Source organism: Pelodiscus sinensis, chromosome 5, assembly GCF_052426305.1.
Source record: "Pelodiscus sinensis isolate ZL-2025 chromosome 5, ASM5242630v1, whole genome shotgun sequence".
NCBI lineage: Eukaryota > Metazoa > Chordata > Testudines > Trionychidae > Pelodiscus > Pelodiscus sinensis.
This window is the reverse complement of record NC_143056.1, coordinates 11639020-11659489: the sequence shown is the minus strand read 5'-3', so window position 1 is coordinate 11659489 and position 20470 is coordinate 11639020. Positions and strand designations below refer to the sequence as shown.

Genomic DNA, 20470 nt, shown 5'->3' with positions numbered 1-20470 from the left:
TTAGCACCATGATGATCCATAATACTCCCACATTGCTGACCCCTAACTCTGTAGGTGCCTAAACTCCCTTGGCACCTGAATTGTCAAGGGGAAAGTTCCCTCGGTGCCTAAATTATTTGCCTGTGGCCATGAACACTGCTGCCTCCTTGCAACCTGGGTGCCTTGCTCATGCCTGTGCCCCAGCGTGAAACACAGACTGGGGGGAGCTAATCGCTCCTCTGCCGATTTCCCAGGCTGGGTCCCATTCAGCATCCAGGAGGAGATATAAAGGCCTCCCTTATAACTTAACCGGTTAACCACTTAGAAGGTTTTTGCATCCCTACTTTTCGTCCCAGCTGTAGATTGCAGTTTTGAAGCAAGTTTCAATATTTAGAATGATTCTGCCACCCGCACACATGTGGGGCAGCTCTTCTACTCGCAGTGAAGTCAGTGGGACTGCTTACACGAATGATACTTGTCAGTGTAAGGGTTGCTTGGCTGGGCTCTTGGATCCTGATTCAGCAAAGCACTTAAGCGTTGTTTAAATTATCCCTGTTCAGCAAAGTACCTAAGTACGTGCTTAAGTGCTTTGCTGAACAGGAACGGGCTTAATCCTATGTTTAAACAGTTTTGTTAAATGAGGGCCTTAGAGATTAAAGTTGATTAGGCCTTTTCTCCCTCGGTTTCTGAGCACACAGAGTTCAGCAAGTTTTGTTTTATGCATGGCGTGGCATGTGGCTTTATCTTAATTTCTCACCTCCAATTCTAAACCAGCTAAGAAATTAGACTGCTGGGGAAAGACTAGCCTTCAAAAGGCACTACGCAATTAAGTCTCACAGTCCAAGTCACAGATGTATTTTCATTCGTGTCCTGAAAACTTGATTCCAAGGATCTTGAAATTCCGACTCCTTTTAAAATCCAAAAGCCAGAATTCAGGATCCCTGCAATTGGAGTTATTAACATAGAATCATAGAACTGGAAGGGACCTCAAAAGGTCATAAAGTCCAGTCCCCTGCCCTCATGGCAGGACCCAATACCATCTAGACCATCCCTGACAGGTGTCTGTCTAACCTGCTCTTAAATATCTCCAGTGATGGAGATTCCACAACCTCCCTAGGCAACTTATTCCAGTGTTTAACCACCCTGACATTTAGGAATTTTTTCCTAATATCCAACCTCGACTTCCCTTGCTGCAGTTTAAGCCCATTGCTTCTTGTCCTATCCTCCGAGGCCAAGGAGAACAATTTTTCTCCCTCCTCCTTGTGACACTCTTTTCGATATCTGAATATAGTGTGAACATGAATGAACATGAATATAGTTTGCTGAGATTATAGAAATAAATCACAGAAAGAAGGAAGCAGAGAGAGAGAGAAAGAGAGAGCGTGCACACAAGTGCTCACCAGGATCAGTGAATGGCTTTCAGAGCTGTCAGTAGTCTTGGACAGAGGTAGGGAGGTTTCATATGAAACTTTTGGGGTGGAAGAATGGAAATTGCTACCCCTTAAACAACACTCAAACTCAGACCAGGCTTGGTGTCTGCTGCACTCATACGCAAGTCGGATGCACTCAGGCAGCCAGGAGCCTAAAGGGAATCAAGGCCTTTCTGCTGAGCTCCATCATGAAATGGTGGATATAACTAACTCATGCTCATCATGTGTGCTGTGATTGTTAGATCAGCAGGGCTGGCCACAGCATGCAAACCCACACAGCTGTTTTCTGAGAACCACACATGCAATGCAGAAACCAAATCAGCAAATCCAAAGCTTCATTAAAAACCAGTGCAACATGCCTCTTTGCTATATTTCCTCTACAGAACTTAAGACAGAAAAGGGGACAACACGAAAGACAATAAAACTCCACAGATACTACGTCCATCAAGTGCTAGCCAGAGAGAAGCAATACAGGAGGCCCCTGACTTGCGATGCGATTGGTTCCGGGAGAAGAATTGCAAGTTGGGGGCGTCGTAACTTGAACCGTCATTTACAATAGGCGCCGCGCGCCGTTGTAAATGCGGGCCAAGGACGTAAGTCATGGGGTTTGGGCCCTTCCGCGGTTGTAAATGTGGGGGGTCGGAACTCGGGCAGTCGCAAGTCGGGGGCTTCCTGTACTTTCTTCCAGGGCAGCTCAAGCTACACACAGTATGTTGTACAAAACACTAATCTAGGTGACACATCTGCAGTTCCTTCCCCCGCTTCCTTGAACGTTTAAAGAAACACAAGGAAAGAAAACCCAGCTTTGTGGGCCAAACCATTATTTTGTGGCAGGGTTTTAAACACAGTATGGTCCTGCCCTGCTCCACTTCACTCCACTCAAGCTGATCTGAAAAAGTGCCCACAAAAGCTCATGATTTAGTCTCTAAGGTGCCACAGGTCAACTTGTTTTCAAAGTTGCAAACTAACATGGCTACTCCTCTGGGACCATCCTGCAGTATGTGTCACAGAGCGACTGGCCCTATGTGGAACAAATGAACCCCCACCCCCACCTGTTACCGGTACCAGACTTCTGAGGAGCAAGTGGCCCTTTTTAAAGCCCCATTTAGAGTGAGGGAAATGGCAGAAGGCAGGTTGGACTGCTGAGGTTAGGTCTGGGGCAGGACCACACCCAGGCCAGGAGCAAAGAGAAGGACTATAACGAGCAGAGAGGCTCCCATAGATGACCTAAGTAAGAGGAAGATTTCAGAGAACTGCTGGCAGACAGGAAAGCGTGGCTATGCCCATTTCAGCCCCTTCTAACAAACTAGCTCACACCATTCTTTGTTTGTAGGATTTTCTCTTCACCCCCCCAAGCCCAAACTCCATAGCCCAAGTCCAGCAAACCATGTGAGCAAGAGCTTAACTTGAAGCACAAATGGTTCTATTGAAGGCAAGAGAACTCTTCATGCTCTTAAAATCAAAGCCATAGCACTTTATTTGATTGGCACTGAGAGGCAAATACCGCGAGCCACCCTACAACAAAGGGTGTAAAAAGAGGGGAAAAAATTTCAACTGTAAACATCCAAAGGATACTGCAAACCAGGCAGATAATTAAACCATGGACATTATGAAAGATACATCGGTAGGGACACAGGAGGGTGGAGATGGTTAATTTACGTATTGCCAGAATGAGCAGGGTTCTTCTGGTCCAGGCCTTCTAACATTTACTCTCAATTGTGTCTCCATGATTAAATTCAGGCCCAGAAAGGGGAAGGTTACATAACGAGCAGTTGGTTCAGTTCAATAAGTTTTCATTTCAAGAGTCTTATCTTAACTAAGAACAAACTAAAGATAGTAGGAGCTTGAGCCCTTCTTATTCAAACCCTTTAAGGACAGAAAAATTCCTCCACCAAATTGCAATGACTCAGATGCAATTAAGACAAAGATAACATCAGCAAATCTCCCCAAGTCTAGTAACAAGCTATTCCCGAAGCACAACACAGGATGCTCTGGCAGCTGCTTACCAGCATTCTCAGCATTGTTTGGGTGGTGGCATTTTGTTTAGATTCTTTATCCGCTCCGATTTAGAAAGTGGCCTCGTTCATTTGACCAGGGATCACGTGAACAATCACAATGCATTTAACAGGAGCGAGCATTTAAAAGCTCTCCCCATCACTTAGTCTCACTGCTGTTCTTTACAGCCATATGGACAGAGAGTACTCGGAAGATTCAGTTGACAGCCTGCCACACCTTTTGGAAGATTTATTGGGATTTTCACATCTGCGAGAGATTTTGTGGCATGATTAGAGGCATTCTGGGAGAGCCTGGATTTGGCAAGCTTCACCAAGCACTCAGGGCTTAAGAAAGTTTCCCCAAACTATGAAGAGGGATGTATCAAGCTATTGATCAGCACATCGTAAATTCTCCCCTTGCTGCAACCAATTCCCAATATTACAATAAGAATTACTCACCTTGAAGTATAAAGGGGCTAGTCCAGTGGTGAGCAAGCTACAGCCCCGGGGCCAGGTGGGGCCCACTGTGGTTCTGTGTTTGGCCCATGAGACATTGTGTTTACAGTTGCCCGTGCACAGGGCCTCCAGATTCGGCTGGTTTTGTTTGCATAGGTTTTTTTTCCCTACTGGTATCACAAAAGCAACGTGCACTTCAAGCAAAGGTGCGTGCTGATTGCAGAGAACATTGCGAGAGCCGTGCGCTCTCTCTACATCCAATCAAAGTGCTGCTACCATTCAATCCACACACCCTGCAAATTCCAGGTACGCATGCGCAGGGAACAAAACTACTCCATCCTGGGAAACTGTCTTGGTTACGACAATCTTGCGGCCCATTGAGATGACACTCATGTGGCCCACTCACTAACCTAGGTTGCCCTTCACTGTGTTAGCACAACTTACTCATTTATGAGCAAAATGAATGGTGAACAGGGAAGGGAAGGGAATACCAAGGGACATTTTTCACCAACCTTTTGCTATTATAAGTCATCCTCCCCAATAACAACTGGAAGAGAGTGATTTTACAGTTAGAGATTGATAACAATGCAGATTCCAGCAATGTGACTGCATGGTTGGATGCAGCACCACAGAACACAGTTAATTATAGGGAGATGCTCTTTTCTTCTAGGGCAAGTCTCAAAAAAAAAAAAAAACACTCAAGAGAAGTGTTTGGGAAGAGAGCGGGAAAGAGCCATGGATAACCCACAGAGAACGCTGCCCCTCTGAGGACAGGTCTGACAGTGCAATACCCAAGTGTAGCTGCCTTCAGTCACTCCACCCCAAGGCTGTCTCTAGACTGGCCAGTTTTTCCGGAAAATCAGCCGCTTTTCCGGAAAAGCTTGCCAGCTGTCTACACTGGCCACTTGAATTTCCGCAAAAGCACTGACTTCCTACTGTAAGAAATCAGTGCTTCTTGTGGAAATACTATGCTGCTCCCGTTCAGGCAAAAGTCCCTTTTGCGCAAAGCTTTTGCGCAAAAGGGCCAGTGTAGACAGCTCAGATTTGTTTTCCACAAAAAAGCCTCAATCACAAAAACAGCGATTGGGGCTTTTTTGCGGAAAAGCGCGTCTAGATTGGCACAGACGCTTTTCCGCAAAAGTGCTTTTGCGGAAAAGCGTCCGTGCCAATCTAGACGCTCTGTTCATGCCACTCTAGACACAGCCCAAATGTGTGGTTTAAATAGGGAGGAGCCATGATAGCACTGTTTTAATTTTTTAAAAGTGGGGGGGATGTCAAGGAAATGCAGGGTTCCCTGGGAGCCCCACCTCCCGTCTCAGAAGCCAGACACCACACCCCTGCCGTGGCCTCCCAGAGGAACCCCTTAGCCCTCATGACTGCGGGGGTGCGGGGGTGGAAGAGGAGAGAGTTCCACTGCAGGAAAGCTGCTAGCTGCTCTTTGGTAGCTACTGGGGAGGATGAACCAGGTACCTCCCCTCTACCTGCCCACAGTCAGAACAGGATCAAGCAGCTCTCCTGCATGGTCTGACGGGAGAGGTGCCCAAAACCTCACCACTACCAGAGCAGCAAATGCTTTTCCCCTACAAGCATTTGGGACAAAGGCCTGTGCCCTCACAAGGAAGGCAGGGCGTCCCTGCCTCCTGGGACAGCCTGTCCACGTCGTGCGACGGAGAAGTGGTGCGTCCTCCAAGTCATATTCCCAGTCCAGAAGTGACCACTGTGATCCCTAGTCTGCCCTTCTGCATACCACAGACCATACAACTTCTCCGCCCCAGGAAATTCCTACAGCAGCTGTTGGAAAAACATCCAGTCTTGAGTTAAAAGTTGTCAGTGAAGAAGAACCACCGCCATGTCCCTTGGTAAATTGCTCCAGTGGCTTAATTATCCTTACTTGTTACAAAGGTACGCCCTGCTTCCTCTCTACATTTGTCTAGCTTCAATGTCCAGCCATTGGCTCGTGTTACACCTTTCCCTGCGAGATGGAAGAGCCCATTTTTAAATATTTGTTCCCTGTGTTGATACTTTTAGATTGGGGTTGAGTCACTCATTAACCTCTTTGTTACGCTAAATAGATGGAGCTCTTTGAGTCTGCCACTCTCAGGCAGGCTTTCTAATCCTTGATCCATTCTCGTGGCTCTTCTCCAAGCCCTCAGCCCCCCGCTAAGTATCAACATCCTTCTTGAATAGTGGGCATGAGAGCCAGACACGGGATCCAGCAGCAGTCACACCGGGGCCAAGCACAGAGGTAAAATAACCTTCCAGGATCTCATTACCCCCTTTGGCCATGATGTTGCACCGACAGCTCATGTTCCACTGATTATGCACCACGACCTCCAAATCTTTTTTGGAGTCACTGTTTCTCAGCAGCCATCCAGAGACTCAGCTCCCTCCAAAGGGAGAATGAAGCTGATATGGGAGAGCAAGAGGTTGGCAAGATAGCTCCTATCTCTGTTCCTCTCTATGATGTGGCATCACCCTGACAGAGAGAAGCCAGTGCTTGCCATGCCTGAAGTGGGGAGATTAGGGGCCCAGTTTACACATATAGCAAAACCAACAGCTGCTCCTCATGCTTCCTGCAAACCCATCTCCCAGCGGGCGTGGCTCTTTTGGTGTGACTTTGCCTATCCTTTCAGGGAGGAGTCCCTGCTGTGTATCAGGGGAGCTGCTGCCTTTCTGCCAGTTGGCTACACAAAACTAGTATGGCAAGGCCACTATGGGCAGTGGTAAAATTATATTGCAAAAGTTGCAGGACAGATAGAAACTCGCAGGTGTACGCGCAAGGTTTACCCCCGACCCTCTCCATCCCACCCTGATCCGCACAAATCCTAGCTATTAAAAGAAAGAATTGAGCCACGCTAAGCTGTAACGGACCCATTTCTCTCCTTTCCTGCCTCAGGGTATGTCTACACTACAAAGCTAGTTCGAACTAACGGACGTTAGTTCGAACTAACTTTAATAGGCGCTACACTAGTGCTCCACTAGTTCGAATTTAATTCGAACTAGTGGAGAGCTTAGTTCGAACTAGGAAAACCTCATTTTACGAGGATTAAGCCTAGTTCGAACTAGCTAGTTCAAATTAAGGGGTGTGTAGCCCCTTAATTCGAACTAGTGGGAGGCTAGCCCTCCCCATGTTTCCCTGGTGGTCACTCTGGCCAACACCAGGGAAACTCGTCTGCCCCACTCCCGGCCCCGGATCCCTTAAAGGGGCACGGGCTGGCTACGGTGCCTGTGCCAGGTGCAAGCCTGCCAGCACCCAGCCAGCAGACCCTGCACCTGGCACAGATCGAGCCACCCACCCGATGCCCCCCAGCCCTCCCCCTCTTCCCGGGACCAGGCTGGCGGCTCCTGGGAGCTTGCCCTGGACCGCAAGAGGCGGGCACCCACCTGGGCTAGTGTGGACATCGTGGACCTCGTCCACGACCTCCGCACTAGGCACAGGAAAGCGGCCGTCTAGGGCAGGAGAGCTGCCAGCCTGGCCACCCAGGAGCAGGTGTGCATGAAAATCAAGGTGGTCCACTGAGACCCCCGACCCTGAGCCCTGAGCTTACAATGGCAGTACTGGGTCAGACCAAAGGTCCATCTAGCCCAGTAGCCTGTCTGCTGACAGCGGCCAACCCTAGGAACCCCGGAGAGGATGGACCGAAGACAATGACCAAGCCATTTGTCTCGTGCCATCCCTCTCCGGCCTTCCACAAACCTTGGGCAGGGACACCACTCCTACCCCCTGGCTAATAGCTCTCCATGGACCCAACCTCCATGACTTGATCTCACATCCCTTTAAACTCTGTTCTAGTTCTAGCCTTCACCGCCTCCTGCAGCAAGGAGTTCCACAGGTTGACTCCTTGCTTTGTGAAGAACAACTTTCTGTTACTAGTTTGAAGCCTGCTACCCATTCCTTTCCTTTGGTGTCCTCTAGTTCTTCTTTATGGGAACTAATGAAGAACTTTTATGTATGCACCCTCTCCACCCAACTCCTGCTTTGAGAGACCTCTATCCTGTCCCCCCTCCGTCTCCTCTTTTCTAAGCTGAAAAGTCCCAGTCTCTTTAGCCTCTATTCATATGGGACCTGTTCCCAACCCCTGATCATTTTAGTTGCCCTCCCCTCTCCCAGCCTCTCTCTTCCCCTCTCCCACCTCCTTTTCCCAGTCTCCCCCAGTTTTGTTCAATAAAGACAGATTCCATTTTTGAACACACTTGTCCTTTATTTTGTACATCAAGAAGAGGGGCTAGGGAAGGGTAAGTGGAAGGAGGTGAGGGAGGAATGGGGTACGCGCTCCTGATGGGGAGGACTGGGCTGGCTCTGCGGGCTTCTGGGGGTGGAAGCTCTCCTGCAGCCCCCCGATTGCCCCCTCTCCCCAGATGGGAGCCTGCGGCAAGTGCAGCCGGGCTGATGGCCGAGTGCTGTGATGTGCCCAGTGTGGGTACTTCGGGCAATCCAAGCCAGGACTGCTTTGCAAGCGGGGCACCCCTGAGAACTGTCTATCCGGGGTGGGGGTCGGGACCCTTTAAGCACAGCCCTCGGCTAGCCTGAGACAGCATCTCCACGCTCTAAGTCCTCCTCTGATGCCCTGCCGGCACTGCTTACGGCCATCCTTAAGCCTGGTTCAGGGTCCACTTAATGTGGACATGCTAGTTCGAATTAGCAAAACGCTAATTCGAACTAGTTTTTTAGTCTGGATCCATTAGTTCGAATTAGCTTAGTTTGAATTAACTAATTCGAACTAAGTTAGTTCGAATTAACGTTGTAGTGTAGACGTACCCTCAAAGTACAAGTCCCACACACAGGAATGCCTCAAACTCGCCTCGGCTATTATGTAGTTCAGAGGCAACAAGTGTCACACAGCCAAATGCGGGTTCTAGAGCAATGTAAAAGACTTATTAAAAGTATTAAAACAGACTGTTTATTACAGCATATGATGTGTTATTAATTTACACACGGATATATAAAAACAGCCGTTTGTGATGTACAGAAACTTGACAGTGACAGGAATATTAAAACGATTGATATTCATGCACATGACATGCATATGTTTTTTAAAAAGCGCTTTTACACAATATACGGAAGAGTTACTGAGCCTTTCCCAGCTGCTCCAATGGTTGCTCTGGAGAGCAGTGTATTAACTCCAGTGGGAGTCCCACACATGGGATAGGCACAATGGGATCATCTGCAGCAGAGTGCCTTTTGGAGAAGGCAACTCAAGAAGGAGATTAAGCAAGAGCCCTTTCTATTATTTGTATTATTACCATAGCACCTCGGGGCCCTACTTGTAGACCCAGACCCCACTGCGCTAGGCACTGTACAAACCCACAGGTGGAGAGGAAAGAGGCCACTAGAAAAAGTGTTTACAAGAGGAAATCCAGCCAGACTAAAGGAAGGACATGATCCACATGCAGGAACCAGAGCAGAAAAAATTAAGGGATAAGAACAAACATTAGGATTCTCCACTTATGATTTTAAGCTATTGATCTCCTGATATTACAAGACCCAGAGTCGGAAAGACTAGGCAAGGCAGATCCATTCTTGGGAACATTATTTTCAAAGCCTTCTGATACTATGCACTTGAAACGGTCACCACTGAAATGGCAGGGGTTTATAATGGTCTTTATTTCCATGAAAAGGCACTAGTATCCACCCAAGTTTTGAAGCCGTGTCATAATTTACCTTATGTTTTAAATATTTGTATTTTTAAAACAATCTATGAAAATATTTACACGAAAGCACCTTGTTTCGCTAAGTAGAAACAGAGGTGTTCCAAGTGGACAAGTCATTTCATTACACAGTGGTCATCAGCTTGAGAGAGCCAGAGCGGAAGCGAAGGATTTTCTTCTTGAGGTTATGCGAGGCTTTGATTTTGACAAAGGCCTTGGCTGCATTTTCGTGCAGCTCCGGAGCGGCCACCGTTTGGATAGGAAGAGTCTGGACAAACTGAGACCAAATAAGCCCTCCGCTTTCATCGGAGTCACTAGTACTTGTGCTCTCTCCAACAAACTCCACCTCGCTCAAGCTGGACTCGCTGTCCCCAAAGCAGTTTGTGGTGTAGTTACTCTGTTCATCTTCACTGGTGTCCACTACGGTGGAATGGAACAGGGATTCGCACTCTGCTGAATACTCAGAGTCACTAGCAACGTAAGCATAAGGGCTGACGTACGGCAAGGGAACTTGCGGATAGACACCGACAGCGTCTCTCCTGTTTCTTCTTGCCCTTCTCAGGGCTTCCTCGTAGGAAATCTCTGCCGATGACTTCCACCGGCGATAATCTCCTCGCTTGTGTTTCGGTTTGGCCACAACTACGTCTCTGCCGTGTCCATGAGATCTGACCACAGATTTATGGAGGCCAGTCTGCCTGCGTGGGTGGCTTGGCTCCAGCAGTGAACTGCTGCTTTTCTTCCCTCTCACAGAGGGCTTTTTAAGCTTCTTATTTGTATCCAAGTCATCGGGGAACCGACACTTTTTGCCAATGGGTTTGGTTTTCTCCCGTGTGGCTGGCGTGTTGCTTTCCAGCAGGCTGGCCAGGTGGGACCTGTGTTTCAGAGTAGAACTCTTCAGAATTTTGACACTTCTGGTGCTTTTATGAAGCTTCAGGCTTTGCTGTTGAGCTGGTATGTAGTGCGCACTCACCAGTAAGCCTTCATCCAGGCTCTGAGAGGAAGAGCCCTCGCTCTTGAAATCCAATGTGGGTCTCTCCTCGAGAGGCGGTAAAGTAGGGTGAGCTGCTTGCAAACTGTTTTTTAGCAGTGTCTTTTTGGGTGGCTGGGCCACTTTATTCTCCTTCTGCAGTGCTGTATGCCTGCCAGGACTTTCCTTAGGCGAGGTAGCAAAGAGTTGGCCATTTTCCTTCGGGATATCCCCTGTCGTAGCTACTGGACACCAGTTTGGTTCTTGAGATGCTGATTTGACATTCCTTGGCAAGTGTTTGCTTTGAAGTTCATTGACATTGCTTGGTGGGTAGACTGCAGCTGTAGGCATCTTCCTACTTTCCAACTGCTCACCACTGGATTCTTTTGACTGCTGACTTAATGGTGAGAAGCTTCCATTATCCAAGGCATTCTTCCCCCCGGAATGCAAACATACTTGTTTAGAATTCTTCAGATTTGCAACGTTCGTATGTGAGACAGCAGCAGTCTGTCGCACACACATGCTCCCATGTCTCAGAATGCCTTTCGTGGGGTCAGCATTGAGACTTGTTCTCGGCTTGTTAGTCCTTACACAATGTGTCTTTTTCTGAACAAGGCTCAAGATGTATCCATCTATTTTTTTGTTGGCTGAAGGACAGGATACAGACCACGAGCTCGGTGGCAGAAAAGAATTGCCTGTTTTTACTGAATCTAGTTCTGCTCCAATGCAAACATCATTAACATTGCAACCACGTCTCTCTTCTTCTCTCAGGGGATTACCAGTCACCGGTAGGAGAAACATCGGACTCTGTACGGCTACTGCATGTAGGGGACTGGGGTAACGGTACACGTCATTCCCATTTTTAGATACTAAGTCACACTGATACTTTGGATGTACAACTGCAACCACATCGAGGGAATTTGAGTGCGGTGAGGAGAGAGAACGGCAGACAGCCCCTGATGCTGGGTCCTCGTGCTGGCCTTCTTTATTATAATCCATCCAGCCTATGAGATCTGAAATGCATTTTGAAAAAGTTTAAAGATTCTGCCATTGTGGAATTCTGCTTTTATTTAGTCTTTTCAAAGATATTTCTGAAGCATTTGGCCTTGCCTACACCCACAAGTTGTACTGCTTTAACTGTGGCAACTCTGTAACCCTGTGGATTCAGTTATACCGGTATAAAGATGCTTATTTTCAGGTCCACATGAAAATGTTTTGTTGGCAACACTATTAGAGAGTCAAGGTGGGTGAGGCAATGTTTTGAATTGAACCAATTTCTGTTGGTAAGACAGAGCTTTCAAACTTAGCTATGTCAGTCAGTGTGTGAAAAAACCACAACTCTTAGCAACACAGCTATGCCAACAAAATCCCCAGTGGAAACGCAGCCATGCTGACAGAAAAGTGATACAATAAAAGAACCTCATCCACCTTGTGTCTCTAATATCCTGGGACAGACACGGCTACAACAATGCTGCGGACAACTTGGCTAACGTCATTAGGGGAGATGGTGTTACTATACACACCGAAAAGCTTCTCATAGCCCTGGTCTACACAAGGTTTTTATTATGAAATAACCCCAGAAAGGTCAAATTCAAGGCCATAGAATTCACAATCTGTACACCTGCTTTTCATCAGGAGTAACGCAAATTACGAAATACTTATTTTGAAATAACAGTAGTGTGGACGCACCGGCGCCACTATTTTAAAATAAGTACTCCCCAGAGTAATTTGAACTAATTACTCCCCAGTGCTTCGTGGGGCTCTAAGTCTGAGGGAGAGCATCTACATTAACGGAGCCTGCCTTGGACTAATTTTGGGGCTTCCCTGTAGCGTGGACACACCAGTTCCATTTTGTTAAATCGGAAGTTAAGTCAAATTTATTCATTTCAAAATAGTTTCCTAGTGTAGACAAGGCCTTAGTGTGTCTACCCTAGGTGGCACTGCTAGTACAGCTATGCTGATATAGCAATATTAATAAAGCCTGTATAGTGTAGACTAGTTCTTATATTTCTGTACAAGAAGGAGAATAAGCTCTAGTGGTATCAGGTGCCTTTATACCAGCAAAACTGAATCCACACCAGAAGGAGTAACTATATAACTACATTGGTTAAAAAAGAAAACGAAATTCATGCCCCTGACCTACACGGTTACACTGGCTTAAAAAAAAAAAAAAAAAGAGCTGTGTGTAGATGTAACCCACACACCTAATGGGTGTGATTCACTGTCCCATGTAGTGGCACTTACACCACTTACAAAGACAATGTGTGGCTTGGCTCTACAGCCGGGGTGGGGAACCTGTTTTGAGTGGTGGGCTGCTGACCCACAGAAAAAATCAGTCAGGGGCTACACACAAGTGAGAATGAAAAAAAATCCTCACTCGTGAGAAAGAGAAAGACACTCCCCACATTCCCCTTGCACACCAGAAGCTGAGGGGGGGGCGGGGGGGAACCAGGCTAGTGGATTGTGTGTGTTCCAGCCAACGGAGGGATAGAAGAACCAGAGTCAGCCCCCCCAATGCTGGGGAGGGGGAGCTCTGAGCTTCAGGAGCCGCATCCAGCTCCCGGGCCTTAGGTTCCCCATTTCTGCTCTACAGCCTTAGCTGAGAGCCAGCTAGTTTTTAGCTCAAACTGCACAGGCTCATGCACTAAGCTCCAGAGGTCCAAGATTTGTTCCGCTTGTGGGTGTTACATAAGAGCTGGACTTAAAGAGCTTTCCACTTTGTATGAGAAACCTCTAGAATGTTCCAATTGACTTTTACAGCCTCCACATGAATTGGTAGATGCAGAACTGGAGAAATCTGAGGATGCATGTGCTACACGATATATTATATGCTAACCCAAAACTAACCAAGAGGGAACAAACAAATTATTAGGCCAGTAAAGCTGTTAACAGTTGGCGGAAGTACAATATTAACAAGCCTTTTTCTTCAGGCTGATCATGGACTGTGACAGTGTTTACATAGAACTGCTTTTACAGGGTTTCAAAATTTTCCAGTTCTCTTTAGGAAAATAATTATCAAGATTCAAAGAACACTAATAATAGAAGCTCCTGGGGGGGAAGGGAACATCAGAGACTCTTTTGACAGAAAGCACAGGAGTGGGAGTTGAGAGTCAGGAGGTTGTATTCCCTGCCCTGCAAGAGACCTCCTCAAAGGCTAGTTACTTGGATCAAAATGAGCAAAGTGAATGTCTGATGTCTGCCACTTAAGACCATATTTAGACACTTAAGAGGGCTGATTGTTTTCAAACACGCTCAGCCCCCACAGTTCCCATAAACTTCAGTGGTACTATATGTGAGAAGCACTGTTGCTCAGAGAGCAAGAACGGGGCTGTCGGGATCTTAAGAGAAGAATGGTGAGTTACTGCAGGTCCTATCTCGGTAGTGCTTAAATTGTCTGTTACAGTTTAATATCCACAGAGAAACATCAAGGAGATTTTACTGGAACACGCCACTCTGGACAGTGGGATAGGCCGTCATATCTGTTTGAGACTTCCATATTTTCATTCTGTATGGTGAAAGAAATACCTAACAATGTGACCTGCTGGAAAGCTTTGGGCAGGACTTTTAAAAAAAACATGCTCGATAAAGAACACAGTTAGATCAGTGCTAGGGAACATTAAATTTCACCAAGCAGGTCAGAGGGTCATTTGAAAGCTCTTAACATCTCAGAATTACTACTAAGTCACATTTCTAGGACAGACAAACTTGGAATGATTTTGTTCTGGATTCCTAAAAACAGAAGTTCACTTACAGGTCTAGTTTGACTTCTGTAGCCAAACTACACTCTTGAGTTCACTAGCATTTAACCTCACACTGCAGAATTGAAGTTCTGAACAGCAAGCATTACACGTCTGCTCATAAGCATCCTCCAAACTGAATCAAGAGCCTACATTTAACTCCTCTTTCTAGACCTACACAACAAATAAGAGGATTCTTGAAGCAGAAATTTTGTAGTAACCGCCTTAGTATATACTCTACACACACCTACTCTAGACTACAGATGTAAACCTCAGTGTAACTAGAAATTTAAACATCTATCTTCTCATCAAAAAGAAAGGAACCTTTTCCATGTTTCATAATAGTTATTTACAGGGCATGCCAAGCGGCGGCAAGCCCCGCTCGCCAGCCGCGCGGTTTCGCGCCATTCTGCGCATGCGCAGATCGCTCTGTGCCAGCTCTTCCAGGTTGTATTTGTCGAGCCCTGGTTATTTATTTGCTCATGCCAACTCAGTACACACTTCATCACAATTGTCCACCTACGGAGGAAGGCAATTAGAGCTGGAAAATATTAGCTCCTCAATTTGATAAGCACAAAGAGGCATTATCTATAATGTATTTTGATTCAGGTTGGTGTGTGTGTTGGGTTTTTTTTTGTTTTTTTGTTCTTTAACCACTTTGGTCAAAATTGTTTTCTAAAGGGAAGCCATAGGAAGTCATCCAGTGAATTTGCTTATGTGAATATGTATCACTGCCCTCTACTGGGTAGAAAATATCAGAGCTGATCATGTGTTTATAGGTGCTCAGATTCACACCAATGAGTGAAAAACAGGAGGGTGAAATCTAAACTACGCAACACAGATGCGTCAAATAAATGTCAGTTACTAGAGCTTATTTGGATTATTTTATATTAATATGTAGCAAAGCACATGAAAAAAAGGAAGATTTAATTGGACTCTGCTAGCCCCAGTACAGCATGCCTACGGATAAAACAAAGCCACTTGCTGGAGTATGATGTATTATACCAGCTGTTACTTTACCTGCAGAGTTTGGGCGTCCATCCGAGATATTCAAAGATGTCTCCAAAGGGCTGCAAAAACAGTTGCTAGAATGGCAACTAGATAAACATTCACTGAAGACTGAGTTAGAGGAATTGGAAAGTGATCCAGAGGCCCCATCACTCAGCTCATAAAACCCTAGAAAAATAAAAACTTGGGTTTATTTTAGTTCTATTTATTATGCAAAAAAATTGCCATCTGCCCTAGAAATGTAACTGAGTTTCTGTGTACTTGTATTTTTCCTCACTGGATCTCAAACAATTTATATCATACCATTCAATCATCCAGATAATTCATACTATATGGTAGTAATATAATACGGGGACAATTTCTGTTTATTGAAAAGAAGGCAGTGGGTTGCCATTTAGCTTTTGAAATATTAATATCCTGAACAATGATTAAAAGCCAATTTAAAACTAAAAGCCATACAGATCTTGCTAAGAGAAATTTGGCTGCACTTGCCTTCACATCTCATTTAGCAGGATAGTATGTCTCTTGACAACCAGTCTGAGTATTACTTGGCTATGAGACTGTCTACAAGTCTCCTTCCTGTCCCTTTTCTTGCAACCTAATTCCCTTAAATCAAAGAAATTACGCTTTCTGAAAAGCTTCCATTTATGGCAATATTTTTTTTAAAAAGAAAACCCACTTTCTGAAAATCAGACATGTGATAGTGTAGCATGTTCTCAATAGTCCTGAAATTTGCCTCTGAATATATTATATGAAGTCAATAATGTTTCCAGTGGCAGCTGAACTTTTCTCGGTCCCACTGTATCATCTCTGACTGACATAATGTGGACCCTTTATCATTTTCCACTGTTAAATTCCTACAGGTTTGGGACAATTTTATAGCTAATTGCAGGGTAGATCTATTTTGCAGCATATTAGGAATGTTAAAAGTCATTTAATAAGCTAACTGTGTAACCGCTAAAAATCTTAGCGGTTACATGGTTACACGCACTGTGGACTCTGCAGTAGAAAGTTTAAAGATGCTTCATACTGCAAGGCCCACAGTGAAGCCTCCCCAGGAGCTGGCAGCCCCTGTAGTGAAGTTACCTCCCTGGGAGAGGGGAAGGCAGTGGCTGCGGGTTCTGCTCTTGGGGAATGGGGCAGATTTTAATGGATAACCAGTTACCTGATAAGCATCAGCGTATTGGTTAATTGGTTAAACTCTAACGTCCCTACAGCATATCCCTTACCTGAACTAGGACGACTGTCTGTCTCAAGGTGCTCATCTGTTGTCTTTTCTACATCCAGTCTTAGGTCACTTATCTGTTTGTCTAGTTCTTGCAGCTGACTTAATAGACCAGCATCTCGCCTTCTCAAGCAGTTCTGGAAAACAAGCAAAACATCACCTTTTTTAGAAGGAAATAACCCTACTGTATACATTTACTGCACCAAATGTTAAAAAAACACCCAACAACCCCAAAACCTAGAAAAGCAATCAAGATTTGCAAGAGAACATCAAATCCCACCTTCACAAATACTGATCCATGATTGTTGCACAGAAACAAATGGGCTACAAGTAGCATTTGAAGAATTGCTTGTAAATTCCATGGCAGTTCTTAAAAAAACAAAAATCTTGCACTGGAAGTTCAAGATAAAAATTCAACTGAGCTACATAATGCAGACATTTAATTCCAATTTCCCTGATTCTGTTGCACATTATATAATTACATTCTTAAAACTTAGGGGTAAGACTACAGGAGCCAAGACCAGGATCTTTCCATTAATTTTACAATGCAATAAATAGAGTATTCCCTTCTTTTCCCCATTACAATTGTATTACAATATTGTAATAAGACTGTTTAAGCCATTGATCAAGGTAATTTTGATGATATACAATGTGTAGTAAAGAATGATTTTGCAAAAAGCTCATTAACACAAGGTCAGTGTAATCAGTTTCTCCACATACACTACAACCATATTTATCCATCATCTGTCCAGAGCATCAATTTTTATACATACAGGTGCATACACCTCGGCATTGCACTAGGCAGTGCTGTGATGGGTTTCTAAGTGTTGGTGTTCATGAAAGGGCCGATCCCAAAACCGTTAAGTCAAGGGGAGCCTTTCCATTGGATTCAATAGGTGTTGGACCAGGCCCAAGAAGGAAAGGTTAACATCACTGGCTAGACCAGTGGCTTTCAATCTATGGCCCAATCAGTGCACAGCTACAGTCCATGTGACATCTTCAAGGCCATGGTACATATATTGCAGATGGGGCCACATAACATGTATAAAGCTGCATTAGGTGGCTCAGTGAGTTGTAAATAGGTTGAGAACCACTGAGCTAGACAAACTAGCACTATGCCCTAGACATAGAGGACCCAAAGGTCAAGCAAATTCTTTTTCCATGTCTGACATGAGCCAGGATTTGGATCTGTAGAGGTGACAGGTTTAGAGTAGGAACTCACTGTGCCATCTACTGTCCCAGCCCCCCTCTAAAAATGTATTGGGAATACTGCATCTGGTTCAAATTTGGAATAGCAAGTGCACAAATCTAAGTGTTAGCACATACCCCCAACTCTGAGTAATAATTCCTGTTATTTCACTGTGGCCACTAGGCAGCTAATAATTCCTCAACAGTCGCATCGCCTTTTTAGAAGAAAATAACACTTTATACATTTATTGAACCAAACGGTAAAAAAAAAAAACCCCCAAAAAACCTAGAAAAGCAATTAAGATTTGCAAGAGAACATCAAATCAAACCTCTCCCTTAGTCAGAGCCAATATGCACAAACGCTGAGCCAAGACTGTGGCACAAAGAATGCCATGCACAGCTGTGAGTTATTTTCACTGAAAAACGATCCACCCTTTCACATCCAGTTCTCTCCCCCCTCACAAGCAACAAAGCACATTTTCAGCAAATGCATCCCTATTTTAAAGGGCCTGGTCCAGAAAACTGCACAGTGCTCACTACTGGGCCCGATCCAGCTCTCATTCAAGTCAATAGAAACACTCCCCTTGACTTCAGCACATATGGATCAAGCAGTACCAGAGCATCAATTGGTTGCATCGGGGGCTTTTTAAAATAAGTGAACATAAATGTATTTCCTTTGTAGCAAGCCAAGTATAAACTCCTTCTCACCTCATGCCTATGAGCTGCTCTGTTGACCAATGCTCATGAGTTTATACTAAGATGCTCACAGTCAGTACATTTCCTGACCATGGTATGCTCTTTCATATCTAGTTATTCGATATGGCTAATGCAAATATAGTCACTTCCTAGACCATTCCTCAAAGCCAACAGGAAGATCACGCTGATGCATGATTTTAATTCGTCTGCCTTTCCCATTTGAACGGTAAAGAAAGCAGCATACAATGGCCACAGCTCTGACAGCAAGTCAATAAGAGACATGCTTTCTGCAGCACAGTCCGGAGTCTTTCCTACACGCTCATTCCGCGCGTGGAAAGCACAGGCCGTGAAGGGATCTGCAGAAAAACTCGCCTGGTCCCTGCCGGGAGGTCGGTGCCTTCTCATTTTTTTCCCACGAACTCCTGCCCACTTCCCAGGAGGAAGCGGGCCAGACGCAGTGTGGACGGGCGGAGGGGAGGTCGGGACGCCCCTGGATCAGGGAGGCCGTTCCCCACGGGATGGCAAGCCAGGCTGGGGAGGAGCCGGGCCATTCGTCTGGCTGCGAGCCGCACGGGGCTGCTTTTGTTAGCCGCGGGGGGACCCGCGCACCCAGGGGTCTGGAGCGCTGTGGCCCCGCGCCTCCCAGCCACACACCGGCCCCGGCTCTCTGAGCCCGCAGAGCCCCAGCGGGAGAGGCATGGGGGCCAGAGCCACACGGGTGCCGGCTCCCCCCCCGCCCCAAGCCGCATCTGCCCATTACACAGCGTCCCCGCTCGGGGCCACGGGAAGGGTCAGACTCAAGGGCGCGCAAGGGGGATCCGGGCTCTGGGGCGCCCCAACCCCTTGCACCCCCCCCCCTCCCCCGCTCAGCTCCCTGCCCCGCTCACCAGCTGCTTCCTCAGCAGGAGGATGTTCTCCTCCAGGAACTTCTCCTCCAGGCTGCGCGGGGCGTCCCCATCCCCGGCCGGCTCCCCGCGGCCCCCCGCGGCGCCGGCCCCCGGGCGCTGGCTCAGCAGCAGGCTCTTCACCAGCAGCTCCTGCCGCTGGCGCAGGTAGTCCAGCTCGCCCAGCCCGGCCAGCGTGGCCTCCAGCCGCTCGCGGGTGCGCTGCCGCTCCGCCTCCGCCTCGCCCTTCTCCCTCCAGCGGGCATCGGGCTCCCGCGGCGCCACCGCCGCCTGCCCCGGCTCCGGCTCCGGCTCCTTGGCCGCGGCGGCGGCCGCCGGACTCGGCTTCATCCCGGGCGCGGCCGCCTCCTTCAGCGCATGGGGCGCGGGGAGGCTGCGGAGCAGGAGTCCCGGAGCGCCCCGCTCCTGCGGCTGCCACTGGCGCCGCCGCTGCAATGGGCCAGGGGCGCGGAGCCCCTCCTCCAGCCCCGCTGCCGCCGCCCCTCCCACGCCCCCTGCGCCTCAGCCCCGCTGCAGCATCCTCGGCGGCCGGCGCCTCCCTCCCGCGCTCTCAGCTTCGCCCTGCCTGCTCCCTCCCCCGCCAGCCCCTGCCCCGTGGCACTCGCCCCCTTCCCTTCGGCTCAGCCATCCCCCACGGGGCGCTGTCCCCCTAGCAGGGCAGTGCGTGGCAGCCTAGGGGGAGGGGCCCGCTAGGGGCCACAAGCTGGTCTCAGGGGGAAGGCCAGGCTGGGGCAGTGTGAGCTTCTCTGGGCCCAGAGCAGAAAGCTGCAGGGGACTGAAGGCCAAGGCCCTGAGCCCTGTCCCCAGGCTGGAGCAACACTTCACAGCGCCCCCAGTGGGTGGGGTTCCTGGCAGTTGCCCTACTTGGCATGGGCCTGGGCTCTTAGGAGCAGAAAACCAGTTGTGGTACAGGTGGGCAGGGGAGTTTTTATAGCACGCTGGGGCTAGGAGAGGTCTCCGAAAGAAAAAAGGCTGAGAACCCCAAATGTTGTCTGCATAGGAAAGATACTGTATGCCAGTCCACACCAAGGCAGGGGTGCACAATCATTCTTGCCCTTGGGGCCACCCAGAAGGGGCAGGGTGAGGATACATCCCTGCTTTCCCACCTACAGACCCTGTAGGAAATCTTAACCCCTCCTTCCAGAGAAAACCACCAGCTACCAGGGATGGTGTAGAAAACCACCATCTGTCAGGGATGGTGTAGACGGAGCTTGGTCCTGCCTTGAGGGCAGGGGG

The 20470-nt window shown here is 47.5% G+C and overlaps 1 protein-coding gene across 1 annotated transcript; it reads right to left on the bottom strand.

Moving 5' to 3' along the window:
- Positions 1-8734: 8734 nt before the first annotated feature.
- DACT1 (dishevelled binding antagonist of beta catenin 1) lies at positions 8735-19715 on the bottom strand. The gene is made up of 4 exons (XM_075926321.2): positions 19217-19715; positions 16450-16582; positions 15233-15388; positions 8735-11488 (listed from the first exon to the last, which is right to left on the bottom strand). Exons 1-4 carry the CDS (start codon positions 19562-19564, stop codon positions 9633-9635), a joined length of 2493 nt encoding a protein of 830 aa, XP_075782436.2. The 5' UTR covers positions 19565-19715; the 3' UTR covers positions 8735-9632.
- Between the last annotated feature and the right edge of the window lie 755 nt (positions 19716-20470).